This window comes from Leptidea sinapis, chromosome 5, assembly GCF_905404315.1.
Source record: "Leptidea sinapis chromosome 5, ilLepSina1.1, whole genome shotgun sequence".
NCBI lineage: Eukaryota > Metazoa > Arthropoda > Insecta > Lepidoptera > Pieridae > Leptidea > Leptidea sinapis.
The window spans coordinates 7,613,955-7,631,700 of NC_066269.1; the positions used below are offsets into that span (position 1 = coordinate 7,613,955).

At 35.1% G+C, this 17,746-nt stretch overlaps 1 protein-coding gene across 1 annotated transcript in view; it reads right to left on the minus strand.

Annotated features, from left to right (window-relative positions):
* The window catches only part of LOC126964506 (dopamine D2-like receptor), a 319,528-nt gene that overhangs the window by 174,061 nt on the left and 127,721 nt on the right, over window positions 1–17,746 (minus strand). Inside the window, exon 2 of the mRNA XM_050807672.1 lies at window positions 602–1,212. Coding sequence (XP_050663629.1) covers window positions 602–1,117 — 516 coding nt within the window. The 5' untranslated portion in view covers window positions 1,118–1,212. The remainder of the gene's footprint in view (window positions 1–601; window positions 1,213–17,746) is intronic.

Consider the following 17,746-nt stretch of genomic DNA (forward strand, 5'->3'; position numbering starts at 1 on the left):
TATAATAATTATTTACAAGTTCCGTGTATATTTTGTTGACAGTGACAGGTGGACAGGGTGAATGTCTATAAAAGGCGATGTCTCCCTCGCGACGACACTCTTCCCAGCGGATACTCCATAGGTAGTGCCGCTTGCGCCTCTTTCTCCCCAGGAGAAGGTCGCCTTCGATGAAGGCTTTGAGGGCACTTGCCTAAAGCCCACCTTCGGTGGTGTTTAGTTGGTAGGCCTTAGGCTTTACGTAAGGCCCACATGACCAACGCAGACTTAGGCTGCGTTGGTATGCATGAGCATTTACCACCTCCCTCCCGTCGTTATCCCGGAGGGTAGCCTTTTCCCTTTGTCTAGGTGCAAAAAAAACACCTCGACACATTTCCGCTGCAACCGTTGACGAGTTAGGCTTTACTCTGCCCAATTCCTGTTCGTTATTAAGATATTGTGTTCTTTGAAATTTATTCTTAGAAGCTTAGCACATTGATCTATTTGATTTAAAAGCTACTTGTTTAGATGTAAGCTTGTTTGTGAATTTTTAGTAGGTGCTAATAAAATTTGTTATGAGAAAACTATAATATATTATAAATACATAGATTTGAAATAAACTTACCAAATAATAAACTCCGAAAGGCATCACGACAACGGCAACCAGCAAGTCAGCAACAGCAAGACTCACTATGAAATAGTTCGTTACTGTCTGCAGTGTTCTCTCCCTCACTACACTCATAATCACCAACACATTGCCGAACAGCGTGAAAAATGGAAATATCAACAGCAACAAGGCCCAGAAGTTATACTGCGGCATTGGTTCAACTCGACCGAAACAAGACACGTTAAACGTACCATTGTAGGAACAGTTGGTATATACATCGTTTAAGATCTCTAGCGTTTGATTATGTGCACTAAACACTTCGTGGCTAGCATTCCCATAAAAATAATCACTAAAATCTTCAACCAGCATCATAAAGTCACTAGCATCTTTGCCTTTATTTTTATCATCATCTTTCTCGTAAACAGCTTCGTTGAAATTGTTTTCTTTGATCAACTCTGTATTCGATCTCTTTGATAGGTTTAGATTTTGGAAGTGTGATGTTGTGATATATATGTTTGGTGTTTTAGTAGACATCGCTTTCGAATGGATCACATTATGGAGTGTCTTTTATATACGGTTCTACTCTGTCATTTCTCTGTGCTTTCTCTTCATCTTCATATTTGAAGTATCTGAAACAAAAAATATCTATTAAGATTATATAAATATCTAAAAATTAAATATTCCCTATTTTCCGGAGTAAGTCGTAATATTGCGGTTTCAAAAAAAACACCGCATAATTTGGCTGAGCGTAGTTTTCTCATTGAAAATAACGAATATGACGACGAAAAGAAAAGACTTCATGTTTTGTGTGTTTGAATGTATAGTAATATTCATTTATTTTTTTATACAAAATAGGATTTGAGATAACTAAATAAACTTAAAAAACACTTATTCGAAAATATATATCCCTCTTTTTTATAAATTGGAATGACTATATAATTTATCAAATATCTCACTCATTGTGTGGCATTATTAAGTCAATTCAAATCAAATCAAATCAAAATTATTATATGCATGTATGTCACGGAAATGACATATAAGAATGTCAATAAAATATTTTTCTTATGGAATCTACCACTACATCGTAAAGGGTTGAGTTAATGAGAAAAAGTAGCAAGAAACTCATTGCCACTCTTTTATATCAAGATTTACATTTTCATCGATTTACAAATCATTTCAATATAATATGTAAACTGATGCATCAAATATACTCAAACGTCAAATAGTCAATACCTTACATGAGTAAGTCAAAAAAGTAAATGTAAATTAATACAAAAATTATTGAGTACTGTAGCTGCATCATCCAAATAAAATCAAATCAAATCAAAATATTTTATTGCAAGTCACATTTTACAGTAGGATGGTTGGTACATTAATGGGTAGACAATATGTGACGCCCTGCAAGGGCACAGCAACGTTATACATAAAATAAATAAGTCTTATACATTTTTTACATTCTTGTACTATATTGCAACTAATTCTCACACTTGTAATTAAAAAATTCGGGTAAATCGTAGAAGCATTTTGAAACTAAAAAAAATTTAAGATGTCTTTTAAATAGAGAAGGCTTCTCTTTATTTTTAATTTCGTTTGGGATTCGATTATAAATTTTTATTGCCATGTGGTGAGGGCTCGAGGACACTAATGACATACTTGTTTGGGGAATTTTTAATTTGTTTAAATTTCTATTATTTTTCCGAATGTTTTTTAACAAATTTACATGCTTCTAGTATCTAAATTGAACTAAGAGTTAAAATTTTGTGTTTAATAAAATATGGTCTACATGAATCCATCTGCTGAATATTTTCTAAAATTCTGATACATTTTTTCTGTTGAATAAATATATCTTTTATTTCACTACAGTTTCCCCATATTAATATTCCATATGATAATCTAGAATGTGCATATGCATAATAAGCAGTAATAATCCACACACACCGTAAATTAGGGAAGGGGACGACCCGTCCCATGTTGCCGCCACAAGCAGTGACATTTAAGCGAGCATGACGAAACCTGTTACGAGAACTCAAGCAAACAACAATAAAAGAATCCTAATCTACATATCATGCAATACTCACCAAACGCACCTCTACTTACAATTTGACAATTCTGCTTAAACTCGTTAATATTATATTTTTACTAATAGTAATCAAAAGCTCAATCCTTTAGGGTAATCTAATCAAAACCACTTTATTCATGCAGGGCAAGGAAATGACTTTTATTTTTATATCCACCGCCTTTGAGGGTTGAGCTTTAATAAGAAGAAGTGGTAAGAAACTCATTGTGACAATCACTCACTCACAAATCATTCCAGTTACAATATATGTAAAGTGATGCAGCAATAATACTAAAAAAATGTAAATGAATACGTAAAAACAAGAGTTATTGAGTGCAGTCATGGCTGACTACTACTGTATCAACAATAATAGTAGGCCATGGTACAGTAGATACATCAATCCACACACAACGTAAATAAATAAAGGTATATAGCGACCATTTTATTAGCAATTATAAAAAAATATAATTTAAAAAATTGTAATAACATTTACCACACAAACTTTCTGGTATGATGTTGTCTGAGTTAAAAACATCGCCCAACGAAAGATTTACTAACTCCACTTAACTGACTAGAAGCTTTAACATACATATACAATAAAACTTAACCTTCAGACAATCTAAAACAATAAAGAAATAATACCCAATTTTGTGTGTTTCATTGTAATGCAACCCAAAATTTACTAAACCAATTTTATGCAATAGCTTACGAATACATTAGCAGCGACCTACATAAGCTGTATATGTTTACCCCCTTATTCATAATGGTCCGCTAACTTTAAACAGCCGCTTAGGAGTGTTTTTTCTCATTCTGACTAAGGTCAATAGAAGAAGACAGAGTGAGAATTAGCAATGCTTTAAGTTAGCAGACTATTATGAATAAGGGGATTAGAAGCAAAAAGTTAATCTTGACGAAATTTGCAAAAGCACGTTTGTAATTAGAGAAGAGCAAGAGGTGTCAAAAACAATTTACTGTTTTACACATTTGTTTGTATAACTTGTGTCCTAAAAACATATTTTTACATTAACTAAATATCTGCATATCCTGAGACTTTTAACACCTTAAACCCGTAACCCGTGCCAAGATCAAATTATAAAATAAGCAATGAAGAATAGCATACTACACTGGAGATGTAGTCCGCATTACATTTTTTTTACCATTTTCCCTTTATCGTAAAGAGTCCACGGAAAACTAACTTATATATATACGAGATTTTCAATTCACCCGCAAACATACATATATCGCTATAAAAATGAAGATATATCTACAAAAACCATAAAACTTATTATATGAAATTATAAAGGTGTTTCTTTGAGAAAAAATACCTTTAAAATTGGAAAAATAATAAATAACTATTTAAAGAGGTTACGTAATTACTTAAATATATATGCATAAAATTATTTATATATGCAATTAAAAAACGAGTATAAAAATAATTTTATGTACCTTTTTATCAAAAATACCATCGTAAAACGATTAAGAAATAAAGCCATTTCGTATTAAATACGACTAAAAACGAGTTTAAATTAAAGCTATATCTTATAACGTTAGTATCTATCCCTATTCTGTTCTAATATAATATCTTTTCCTGACAATTCGCCCCATCTTTGATTGTAAAAGTCAGTTTAAAATGATTGATAGAAAAATGGGCACAAAGTTTTACCATTAATCACATTCCTTCATCGGAATCGGCTTAATTTAACTGTCAGCAGACTTGGAATTTGCACATTTTTTACACGTATATTAAAAATGTCAAACGTATTTCAAAATATGCATTAAAATATACTTAACATTATTCATTTTCTTTTTTCAATATTTATAAAGGAAATAATTCATTTAAAGTATATAAAATGTGTGTGTTAAACAGGTTGTTAGAAGATGTATTAAAGTTTTTGTACTTTTCAACTGCGGGCCTGCAGATCACATTTCAGTGGGTCTATTACGATCTAGTTAGGCCACTCTGTTTCTCATTACCTGCTATCTAAAAAATGTCAGGTACACTTTGCATATCATGCATTATAAAATACTAGCTGATGACCGTGACTTCATCCGCGTTTTTATCTCATGTACTATCTCAGTTCCGTTTCCCGGTTTCGCTCCCGTTCCTAACATTTTATAAATCAAAATCACTTAATTCGTGTAGGTCACGGAACACTTATAAATGTCAAAAAAAAATCTCATTGAATCTACTGCTACTTCCTAAAGGATTAAAGCTAATGAGAAGACGTAGCAAGAAACTCATTGCCACTCCGTTTAACCAAGAAAATATAGGAATCTTATTTCGAGGAAGATTGCTATGGCAAACTAAACCTACTATTGGAATAGTAATAGCATTGACATGAATATCAGGTTTTCACAAAACCCGCGGGAACCATTGATTTTTCCGGGATAAAATGTAGCCTATGTCCTTTCCAAAGCTCTAGTCTATCGCTGCAGCTGTACCAAATTTCATAAAAATCGGTTGAGTAGCTCTTGCGTAAAAGCGTATCAAACAAAAATACATTTACATTTATAGCATTAAGTAGGGATTTTCATAGCAGAATTGCCTAAGTACATAATGTAATAAAACTTCAGAAAAAGCCGATGAAAATAAAGTCAATAAGCGAACTATGGCAGGCATTATGCAAATCATGTTTCACGGTTCAAGTTGGGGGTATGATGAATGACATTATGGTAATGCCTACAATTCACGAGTTTGATTTGATGTTGACAGTTCCCTTTGTGTTAGATTTAAAGGGCGATTGTACGTTTATGGTTCATAAATGATGAGGGATGCTTTTTCTTTGATATCTCTTATTTTCCTCGCCCTTTGGATAGTATTCATACTCAATCATTCGATATCGTAATTGATTTCCCGCAGACCTATATTTTATATTTGAATACAAAATATAGGTAAAACAAACCGAAATTTTGACGACGAAACTGATCCTTTATAATATAACCTAGCTGACCCGACAGACGTTGTTCTGTACATAATAAATAACATACTGTTTTTTTTGTCTATAATATTCAGAATAATTATTTCAAAAAACTGCTCCCTCTTGTTATAATGAAATTATTTCACAGCAGAACTGTCAAACCGTGCGTCAATAAATTCTCTTATAGAAAATGTGTCCTTACAAAACTTATATTGGAAATAAAATTAATTATGCATCCCAAATTGAAATAAAACTATCCTATCTCTCAAGTTAGACTAAACTGCACTCCAAGAAGTAATCTCCATTAAAATCCGTTCATTAGTTCACTGGAAGTACTCCCGCCGAGGCCACGCTCTCTCCTCTCACTTCGTCAAGTCGCGTGTGCGACTCTGGATGTGCCACATGTATGTTTGTTAAGAAAGTTAAAGTTGTAAGTTACACACCTACCTTGGCTGACATCGACTCCAAAAATAACAAGAATCGTAACTAGAATTAGATTTATTAATTGGATTGTGTATAAATGCGCAATAATTTTTAAACTTTTTAGTGCATATATATTTATTGTTTTGGAATTGTGCTTTTGAAGTCGGTTTTTTTTTGATATTTTTTTATTTATATTTGGTTTTTAGTGAATCTGATGTACACTAACTGATAACTTGTTTAAAATTGTTTAGATGTTCTGAATTTTGCAAAGCAGCAATGGACGCAAGCAGATTGCAATTTGATTACAGACAGAAATTGTGCAACAGATCGCACCCTTACTGTTAGTCGTTAAGGAGATCCATTGATAATCATAGTATTCAACTACGACAGCTACTTGACGTTACGGTAGTACGTTACGGAAGGTGGAAGACTCAAATACCCGGATATCATAAAAAAGATTCAGCCTAGTATCGTTAATTTGCTAAGAATTGTAGAGTTCCGTTACATCCTTTGTAGTGGGAGGCTCCTTTGCACAGGATGCCGGCTAGATTATGGGTACCACAACGGCACTTATTTCTGCCGTGAAGCAGTAATGTGTAAGCATAACTGTGTTTCAGTCTGAAAGGCGCCGTAGCTAGTGAAATTACTGGGCAAATGAGACTTAACATCTTATGTCTCAAGGTGACAAGCGCAGTTGTAGTGTCATTCAGAATTTTTGGAGTTTTTCAAGAATCCTTAGCGGCACTGCATTGTAATAGGCAGGGCGTATCAATTACCATACGCTGAACGTCCTGCTCGTCTTGTCCCTTATTTTCATAAAAAAAACATTGTCATGGATCACATAATGGGAACCTGACCAAACTCCTACCAAACTACCTTTGAACTATATCCTTTCCAATAAAAAATTTATTCTCGTGGATGCCATTGTGAGCAGACCAATTTCAATGGGACCGCACGGGAAGCACCAGCTTCCAAATAAAAAAAGAATAATCAAAATAGATTCATAAAATAATAATATTTGATACAACAAAAGCAAAATCAACTTTTTAATGTTTTTAAAGCTTTATTCTAATATAATAACGCACCATTCAATAGGATCAGGACTTCGAGTAGAAATTCAAATAAAAATTACCCGATGCTCGACTAAATGTGGGCGTTAAAACAATGTGCCTCTCGAGTTTCCATGGATTCTGTTTAGGGGAATCTAATTACGGGCGTATTCTAAATGGAGCAATCAAAAAATCGTTAAGTTGAGAACGTTCCAGATAAGCTTATAATGCTATGCTAAGGACATCGTGTATGGGGATAAAACTAAGTACTCTTTTAATCTCGCTGGTTATTTATCATTGAAGTAATTTTTTTTAACTTTAAATAAATATTAATAGATATTTAAGCGTTAATTTGCGGAAAATCATTGCAAATTAAGATCTTAGATAATCTATACGTGTTGATAGAGCCTCTTGCTGCTTGGCAACCGATGAAAACAGGTCAGGTTTATTGCTTTAGTGTGCGTGATAAGCTACGTCCTACATTTGCGATTTGTATGTCACTTTGTTTTAGTGTGCGTTTCCAAAATAGAGTGCATATTCACATCTGTCATAGTCTATCTTATCGAATAAATGATCTAAGTTTAAAACGTTATAAATGATAATTTTTAAGTGTTAATTTGTTTGTTTTACAAATTTACTTCTAGTCTTCAAAAGTCTTTCGAAAAGCTGAAAAACTAGAGAACTATTTATCCAGTGTAAGGCGGGTCACAAGAACAAACAATTCTGCAGACTAAAAAGTGTACTATTTAATATATAGCCTAAGAATAAGTAAAAACAGTTGGAGGCTGCTTTGCACCGGATGCCGGCTATATTATGGGTACCACAACGGCACCTATTTCTGCTGTAAAACAGTAATGTGTAAGCATTACTGTGTTTCGGTCTAAAAGGCGCCGTAGTTAGTGAAATTACTGGGCAAATTAGACTTGACATCTTATGTATCAATGTGACGAGCGCAGTTATAGTGCCGCTCAGATATTTAGGGTTTTTCAATAATCCTGAGCAGCACTGCATTATAATGGGCAGGGCGTATCAATTACCATCAACTGAACGTCCCGCTCGTCTCTCCCCTTATTATCATAAAAAAGGCACAACCATGTGGTAGACAGCTACGATTCAAGTTCTATTGTAAAAGTTGAAATAAATAGAGACGACGCAAAAATCAAGTGCAGAGTACAAAACAAGGTTTATCTGTCGAAGTCTAAAATAAAACACGGGTCTAATTGATAACTTCTTCTTGGAAAGTCGTTTAAAAGAAGTTGTTGGATTAAGTTGAAACTGCCGGGAACATCCAAAGACAGATATAAATGGCTCGAAACAGAACTGTAAACTTTGCCTCGAGTATTTCTTGCAAATTTTGCGAGACTTCTGAAACAAAAAATCATCAAGTTACGGTAAGACAAAATGAATGTCCTTAAATTATATTTCAATTAGTATTTTGGAGGGGAAAGTTTGCAGGATTTTATTTAAAGTAGAATTTTGGAGTAATATAATTCTGATTTCGTACATATTAGACTTTAGTATTCAAATTCAAATATTTTTATTCAAAATAGGATGTGACATCACTTATTGTAAATCAAAAACTACCACCCATTCCAAAATGAATGCCTCAGACCTGAGAGCAACGGGCGCAACAAACTCAGCGGGCTTTTTTTTCATCAAATAAATATGTTTACAAAGTAATATTGTACAATTAAACTTATTATTTAAATGCCTGAGGGCGGTCACTCCATTCCCAATCTGTGCTATCATTAAGAAAGTCATTTATGTTATAACTTTACCACACAAACGTTTTTTAAGAATTCTTTTGAATAACGTAATACTTTTGTTTTGAACATTTTCTGTGATCTTCTTGTAAAACCATATACATCGCCCCACAAAAGATCTACTAATTTGACTTAGCCGAGTAGTAGGCATTATAAGTTTATGTCTGTTCCTGCTATTAACATTATGGATAGAATTTATATAGATATTTGCACTTCTATTATACACAAAAAATCATGGGTTGATTTCTGTAAAAAGCCTATCGCAAATTACAATAAGGTTTCAACGACCGTTTCATAGTTTCCCACTTTATTTCTTATGCATACGATCTTTTCGGTTATTGATTTTAAGATAATGATAGGTCTCAACTGACTTCGACCAGCTCGAATCGAAGCTTGACCTAAAAATGACATGACATTCTCTTTTTTTATGACAATAAGGTACGAGACGAGCAGGACGTTCATCATAATTTTTTTATGGAATAGGAGAACAAACGAGGGTACGGATCACCTAGTGTTAAGTGATCATCGCCACCCACATTCTCTTGCAACACCAGAGCAATCTCAGGAGCGTTGCCGGCCTTTAAGGAAAGTGTACGTGCTTTTTTTGTAGGTACCCATGTCGTATCGTCCCGGTAACATCGCACAAGGAAGCTCATTCCACAGCTTTGTAGTACGCGGACGAAAGCTCCTTGAAAACCGCACTGTGGAGGACCGCCACACATGCAGATAGTGGGGATGATATCCTAACTTGTGGTGTGTCGTGCGAAGGTGGAATCAGGTTAAACAGCTCTTCGGAACACTCCCCGTGATAAATGCGGTAGAGAACACACAATGAAGCGATGTGTCTACGCAACGCCAAGTGATCCAGACATTTACAAAGCAGTTCATTATCATAATTATCAGCCGAAAGACGTTCACTGATAGACTAAGGCATCCCCCAAAGATTTTCACGACAATCGGTCCTGCGCTGTCCTCAGCCAACGTATTCCGGCGATCTTGACCTGATCGTCGATCCATCTTGTGGGGGGCCACCAACACTACGCCTTCCGGTACGTTCCGCTGATGGTAATTGATACGCCCTGCCCATTGCAATGCAGTGAAGATTCTTGAAAAATCCAAAAATTCTGAGCGGCACTACAATAATTGCGCTCGTCGTCGGAGAGATAAGATGTTGAGTCTCATTTGCCCAGTAATTTCACTACCTACGGCACCGTTCAAACCGAAACACAATAATACTTACACATTACTGCTTCACGGCATAAATAGGCGCCGTTGTTGTACCTATAATCTAGCTGTGCAAAGGAGCCTCCCACTATTGTGTACATTCTGCACAAGCATTATCATAAATTGTCCTTATAATATGTATTACTATATGTAATATGTTTTTAAAATATGTTCTTATGGAACAATGGAACATTAAAGTTACAACTTTGACAACGCATCATAGGTACATGGGGCACACTAACGGTACTTCCCAATATACTATCTACAGATAGAGATAAATTACTACCTTCTACTGTCAGTAATTAGCTGTCAATAATCTGGAGCTGTCCCAATATAGCCGTGACTCGTACCAACGTACCCAATATAGACGCGTGAATTGGAATTTCCATACAAACTTTATATTGCTGGTAAGCTATACGTCATCCCATTGACAGACAGCGTGCACGGATAAGGTGAGTTACCGTCGATAAGGAACAGCCGTAACAGTTTTGGACGTCTAGCTAATCGGAACTATTAGAATCTCGAATATTTTGTTTTTTGAAACGTTGCAACCTTCTTAGTAATAAAAAAAAACAAATTGGCGGGAAATCATTTGTCAATTGTTTTTCATCACACATCAAATTTCTACGTACGCAACGAAAATGGAATTAATTCGAAAACATTTTAAAGCGATGATTTTTTATGATTTTAAAAGTTCTCCCTCTCCGACTGTGCAGCTGGTCTTCAAAATACTTTTGGTAGAGAAGCACATTGAAGACCGTGAGGCGATAGTGTGCTGAATTTGAGAGAGGTCGGGTTTCTTTACATAACGAATTAAGTGAAGGGCGGCCTTCAACTGCCGTCAACGAAAATAATGTGGCTACTGTGAAGCGGCTACTTGAAGAAAACCTGCGGATAACCTATGAGACAATTCGAGGACTATTGGGGATTGGTATTAGCCAAATTCAGAAAATTTTATGTGAAGAATTGAAAGTTGGGAAACTTTGTTGTCGTTGGATCCCTCATGAACTGACAGCGGAGCAGAAGCGGGCTCTCGTAGAATGGTGCTCACAGATGCTAATGAAGTACGACCACGGACATTCTAATGCACTTCATAACATTGTCACAGGAGACGAAACATGAATTTATTGTTTGACTCGAAAAAAAACAGCAATCTTGTGAATGTATGTTTGAAAATGAGAACAGGCCATCAAAAAAGCGAGAAACGTTGATAAAAAATGATCCCATTTTTTATCTCAGCTACGGGTACAATGTGCACAATTCCACTTGAAGGTCAAAAGAGTGTTAATGCCGAGTGGTATTCTACCATTTGTTTACCCAGTGTTAAAAAAAGTTCGCGAAAGACAACCAAAAAACCGCGTTCTACTACATCATCACAACGTTTCTACAAACATGGCCTACAAAAGTAAGTAATTTTTAGCTTCCAAAAAAGTAAAACTTGTCACCCATCCTGCACATAGCCCCGACCTAGCACCCTGTGATTTCTGTATTTGCCCTAAAATCAAAGATTTGATGAGAGGTTTCACTTTTACCAATTTCGAAGAGGCAGTGATAGCGGTCCATCAGCACGTAGAAAACATGCCTCCAGATCTGTGGTCCTCCAGTTTTAAAAAATTGTTCGATCGCATGAAGAATTGATTAAACTATAAAGGAGAGTATTTTGAAAAGCAATAAACATAATATTTTGGTTATAACATTTTTTTAAGTTACGCATAACTTTTAGTGTGACCTACGTATAAATTGATAAGTGCTGTTTGTTTTTGTTAGTTTTTAAATATTTCATTTTCAGAATTAAAAATATAGAACGCCAAAATCTAGACAGTCGAAATGCCTCAGACACAATACAAGTAGGGTTGCGCTAGCGCTAGGGTTGGTACCTATAAAAAGATTGACGACGCGGACGGCCCGGCGCTGCTAATTTAACTCGGACAGCGACCAGTCTCGACAACGTACGGCGTGGCACTCAATAGTTTTGTCTTCCCAAGATTGCTTAGCAGCCGTGCAAATCCTGTGTATGTGTGCGTGCTTCGATTCGGTCGTTCTAGTTATAATTTAATGTACTGCCCTATTACTGCTGTATTGTGGCTCAGATATTATGTCAGAACTGAGAAGAATGTAGGTAAAAAACCCAGCTGGTCTTTTCTATTAAATAATATGTAGTAACAATAAAATGTATTGATCTCTCCGTACCTAAGGTGTGGTATATCGTCATTAATGTTTTACACATTCCTGGGCACGGAAAGGGCGCTGGTGTGGGGCGCGACTTGCATCGACACTCTGGCTCATTCTTATGTCCAAGTAACGTCAGTTGGTGCTGGGGCTGCTGCTTCGACTGCCAAAGACAGCAAGCGTCGCAAATATGTTGGTCTCAGTGAGTCATTCATCTTTGTGCCATTTGGTGTCGAGACATATGGCCCGTGGGGCCCAGAGGCGCGGAGAATGTTCAAAATACTATCTTCGCGCCTTAATAAGGCTATGGAAATTCAAGCGCTGGCAGCTATTTCAGTCAACGGATCAGCCTAGCTATCCAACGAGGAAATGCCGCCCGTATTCTTGGTACGCTTCCACGTAAGGATAGTTTTAATTTTATGTAGTCATAGTACTGTAAATATAGTTAGAGGATTACTTTTGTTTGCATTATATATGTCATAGCAAGTGATTTCTTCTTCCTGGTAGTTAAATAGTTGCTTATATATGTTAGCACTCTAACTACCCCTTGAGTAATGGATAAAATCTTTTTTACCTTTTTATATTTATTGCCATGTGAGGAGGATGATAAAATTACGATATAATGCTTAAAATAAAATGTTAATACATATTTAAAGAGAAAAAGGATTATTAGAATCTTTATGTATATTTAAATTATTAAATTATCTACTATTTTCTTTGATAAACGCGAGTATTACACATTTAAATAAAACACTTTTAAAGTATTAAGACGCGTGTAGCTATGTTTTTACATAAAATTTTTGTTTTATTATTTTAGTTAACCCCTAACTGAAATAAAAATAAAAAAGTAATATTTACGCAAAAATGTAACGTTAAGACACATCTACAATTACACGCGTTTTAATCCTTTAAAAGTGTTCTATTTAAACTAAATTATCTGTTATTGTTTTATTCGAAATATGTAATGAATTCAATGCATTATAGTCTGCTTAACAAAAAATAACTTATATGTAATTCCTTCTACAATAATATAATGTTACCGCAATGTTTCAGTGTTAAATAAACAGTTTAAATTCCCTCAATTTCAGTTGATATTTATGTAAGGGTAATTAGAGCGTCTCGTAACAGATGTGACGGACAGAAGCGAACGTCGAGGACAACGGCAACCGATGATGGAAACGTTTCAGGCAATAATCCAATTTGTCCCGAAATTATTGCCAGATACAGAAAATATTGGCGGTTGATTGAATTTGACGGGACTCCTCTGGGATATATGACTTAGGGTAGAATGGGAAATTGGTGTATTGATATTTTTTCAAATATTTTTAAGGTAATTTTGCGTGTATAATATTTTTAAAACAATTAATTAAATAGATAACATTGCATAAATAAGATCCTTTTTAAAAGGATTAAGAAGCGTTTAATTGTAACTGTGTTTTACATTTGATTTTTCCATAAAAGTTACCTTTCTATTATTAATTTAGTAAATCCGTTTCTTGACCCTTTCACAGCACATTCTCAGAGGGACTGTCTATGTTAGAGGAAATTTAATGTAAAACACAGATATAATTACAATCATTTTAATCCTTTCAAAAGTGTTTCATTTAAATATGTAACACTCGCTAATCAAAGAAAATACTATTTTCGATCACTCAATCGTCAAGTTAGACTCTGAGAGCTGTGAAAACGTTGAAAAAATAGGCTTTAACTAACCTCTATTTTGAGCAATTCACGCATACTAACATAAAGTGTCATACAAATCGCGAGTGTAAGACGCAGCTTGCCACGCACACTAAACTAATATTCCTGTCCTGTTTTCATCGGTTGTCTAACAGCAAGACTCTATCTAGACGTATAAATTTTCTTTGACATAGATCTTATGATTTTTTCATATTAGTATTGTCAAAGATATGATGCAAAGTAAAGTGTGCATCTATGCTCAATTAATATCGTTTATTTTAATGTTCTAAGTTTTAAGAAAAATAAAAAACATTGCTACATTGCTCAAAAGAAATTTTGAAATTATGTAGTATCATAGAATTCAACTATTATATCTAAATACAAAACCCTTGTATGCGTATTCTAGTAATATTTTATCTTCAACAACTTGATATACGTCAACTCAAAATTTATAATAAATTCATGTATAAAATGTTAAAGATAGCTTTATGCACATCTTCTCCATATAAACTTTAACTGTATTAAATTTCACGGTCATTCGTTAATGCATTGTTTTAAAAAGGGAGTACATAGTTTTCGCTTTAAGTATTTATGTATAGATTATATAATAATAATAATATAATAATAATAATATTGACACACTTTTACACAAATTATCTTGCCCCAAACTAGGCATAGCCTGTACTATGGGTACAAGACAACGATATATTTAATACAATATACTTACTTAAACATACATAAATACATATAAACATCTATGACTCGGAAACAAACATCCATATTCATCATATAAATGATTGCACCTACCGGGATTCGAACCCGGGACCTCTAGCTTAGAAGTCAGGGTCACTAACCATTCGGCTATATAGGTCGTCAACATTCGGCATATGTAAGTATATATGCATAGGCTTGGACAGGACACAACTGAGAGCCCTCACGGGGTTCCTATCCGTCCATTGCAACCTGAATGGGCACCTAGCCAGAATGGGTCTCAGTGGATTCACTGAAACAGGTTTGATTAAACCTGTGCAGATTCTGCTGCGAAGCCGCTGAAGACCCCAAACACATTCTTCTGGAATGCGAAGCCATTGCCAGAATCAGGCTGGGGTGTCTTAAAACACTTTTACTCAAAGCAGAGGACGTGTCCTGCCTGAACCCTCTGAGGATCCTACGCCTTCTAAAAGTAATAGGCCTCGAGGATATAATTTAAATCTCGGCATAGTGACACGCATCCTAGTTAGTAGCCTCGATTCTCCTCCTCAACTTTTAAGTTCGAGATCAGGCGCGCTAGCGCAGGAAGGGGACACAATAGATCCTAGGTTTTAAGTGCATTGAAATCCCCAAATCATAATAATAATAATTGTTGATATCATCGTCCCGTGTGATGATAACCTTGTACAAGCTGAAATAGACAAATTGTCGAAGTACCTAGACTTAGCGCACGAGGTTACTGACATGCGGGATGTTGATTCAACAATAATTGTCCCAATAGTCATTTCCGTTAACGGTCTAATAGCAAAGAGCCTCGAACATCATCTCAAGAGGCTCTCACTTCATAACTGGATAAAGGGTCGGTTACAGAAAGCATCTGTTTTGGGAACGGCACGCATCGTGCGGAAGTTCCACAGTCTGTCGCCCAAACCACCGGCGGAACTGTCGTGAACCAACGACGGCGGGACTCTATTTTTTATATTTATATTTGTAATATTGGCTTTTAATAATACGTTATATATATAAATGTAGAAAATAAGATGAAATTGTGATAAAGAGTATAATAATAATAATAATTGATTATATTGTAGACATTTTACTTACGAATGGTTTGTTCTGACGTATAACGTTTCCCGTGCTTATTTCCAAGGCAGCTTATCATTCGGAGAACTTCAGAATAATCATAATAGGCCGTAAGAGTTCAATGGAAACAAACATCAGGACACTGGATTTATATATAAATATAAAGGTTAAGATAATTTACGTATGTCAGATATGATAAAGTATATACCTGTATAAAGAAGTGAGGTAAGGCACATATTCCTCACATAGATTTGACAATGAAATGCTGTGAATACTTGATAACTAGCGGGTGTCCGCGACTTTTTCCGAATCAATTTAACTTTTATTTGTGAACAGATCAGAATGAAATAATCACTGTTTATCAGAAAGAGGTTGACAATACTTAAAAATCACATACAAGTTGAATCAGCCCTTTCGTTTACAGACAAATCATGTTTACTATTTTATTTCCTGCTCTATGTAATTATTTCGTAGAATCTGTTTAATGTAAAAATCTTACAATTGAATTTAGATTTGATATTGTTTTTGCTCTGAAGAATTTCCCAATTATTTGTGGCTATATCTATTCTTCTACAAAATCTAGTCAGCCCTTTACAGTTGAAATTCATGCGCACACTTGTCCAAACCTACACGAAAGCTATGGGTGTCAACAAATGGAAAATACTGCTACTATTAATTATCTCGGAGTCACTCTTGATAACAATCTGAAATGGACGCAAAATATTGCTTTAACTGTAGCTCGTGTGAGAAAACTCTTATATATATTTAAAAAGCTGAGAACTGCAGATGATTTCAGCTGTTTAATAACTGTCTACTTTGCTTGTCCAGTCTGTACTGGGGTGTGGGGTGGTATCAGTTATGCTAAGGGTTGAACGTGCGCAGAGAGCATTTCTGAAAGTGCTGGCAAGGAAACCGATTCGATATCCGATAAACGATTAATATACCCTTATACCCTTTGCCTGATCCTCTCAGCCAAACAGCTATTTATCTTTCAAAGTACTCTTCGTAAACACACCGATTTTACTTTTGATCCTAAAAGCAGTACCACACGCAGCTCGAATAGAATTTGTAGCACTGATTCACGTAGAACCATAGCTGCAAGTCGCCATTATAAACACATTAGCTCTAAAATCCAAATAAAGCCACTAAAAAGCCTTTTTTTATTTAAAAATAGCAATTAGTCGATTCTATTTTTTAAATAGGTGCCTCATTGCAGGTGCAATTATTTATGTTTCTGACAATGTGTTTTTATATGATTACAATATTATTGCGATCTACGATTTTATGCGACAATATGTTGGGATTACAATTTTTAGGTAATAGTAGAACATACCTTCGCACTTTGCGCTAGAGATGTACAAAATTGAAAGCTCAGACTTCCAAATACCATCACGACGCATCAGTGATGTAATATAAAGAATAACCGTCAACAAACTCAAAATAAAAACGATTACAATAATTGAAAAAAAATTACGTTAGTGTGTGTTTGTTTGCTTTTTTTATGACAAAAAGGGACGAGATGATCTGGACATTGAGCTGATGGTATTTGATGCCCTGCCCATTACAATGCAGTGATTCCCGCTCAGGATTCTTGAAAAACCCAATAATTCTGAGCGGCACTACTATAAGCTTAACTTGAGACATGAGATATTAAATCTCATTTGCCCAGTAATTTCACTAGCTACGACGCACTTCAAGACGAAACACGCGCCAGAAAAAGGTACCCATAACCAAGCTGGAATCCTGTCCAAAGGAGCCTCCCACTGATAAAACTGCTTATTGTCCTGTCACCCCTTAACTATTCAACCAATTACCACGAATTTCGGAGACACATGAAACGGGCGATGTGAATTTAATACCGTCAAACTTACACGCAAAAACCAGAATATAATAAAAAGTTCAACAAGACACAAGAAGTGTAGGATATATTTTTCCTATCTTGATTATATAGCGGTATTGTTCAGCAGATTTCGCCTGCAAAACCTATGACCTAGACTAGAGGTTATTTGGCTACCCTTTATATCTGAGGGCATTCGTATGAAATACTGTCCATCTTTTGTACTTTAACGGCATCGTGCCAACTTCAT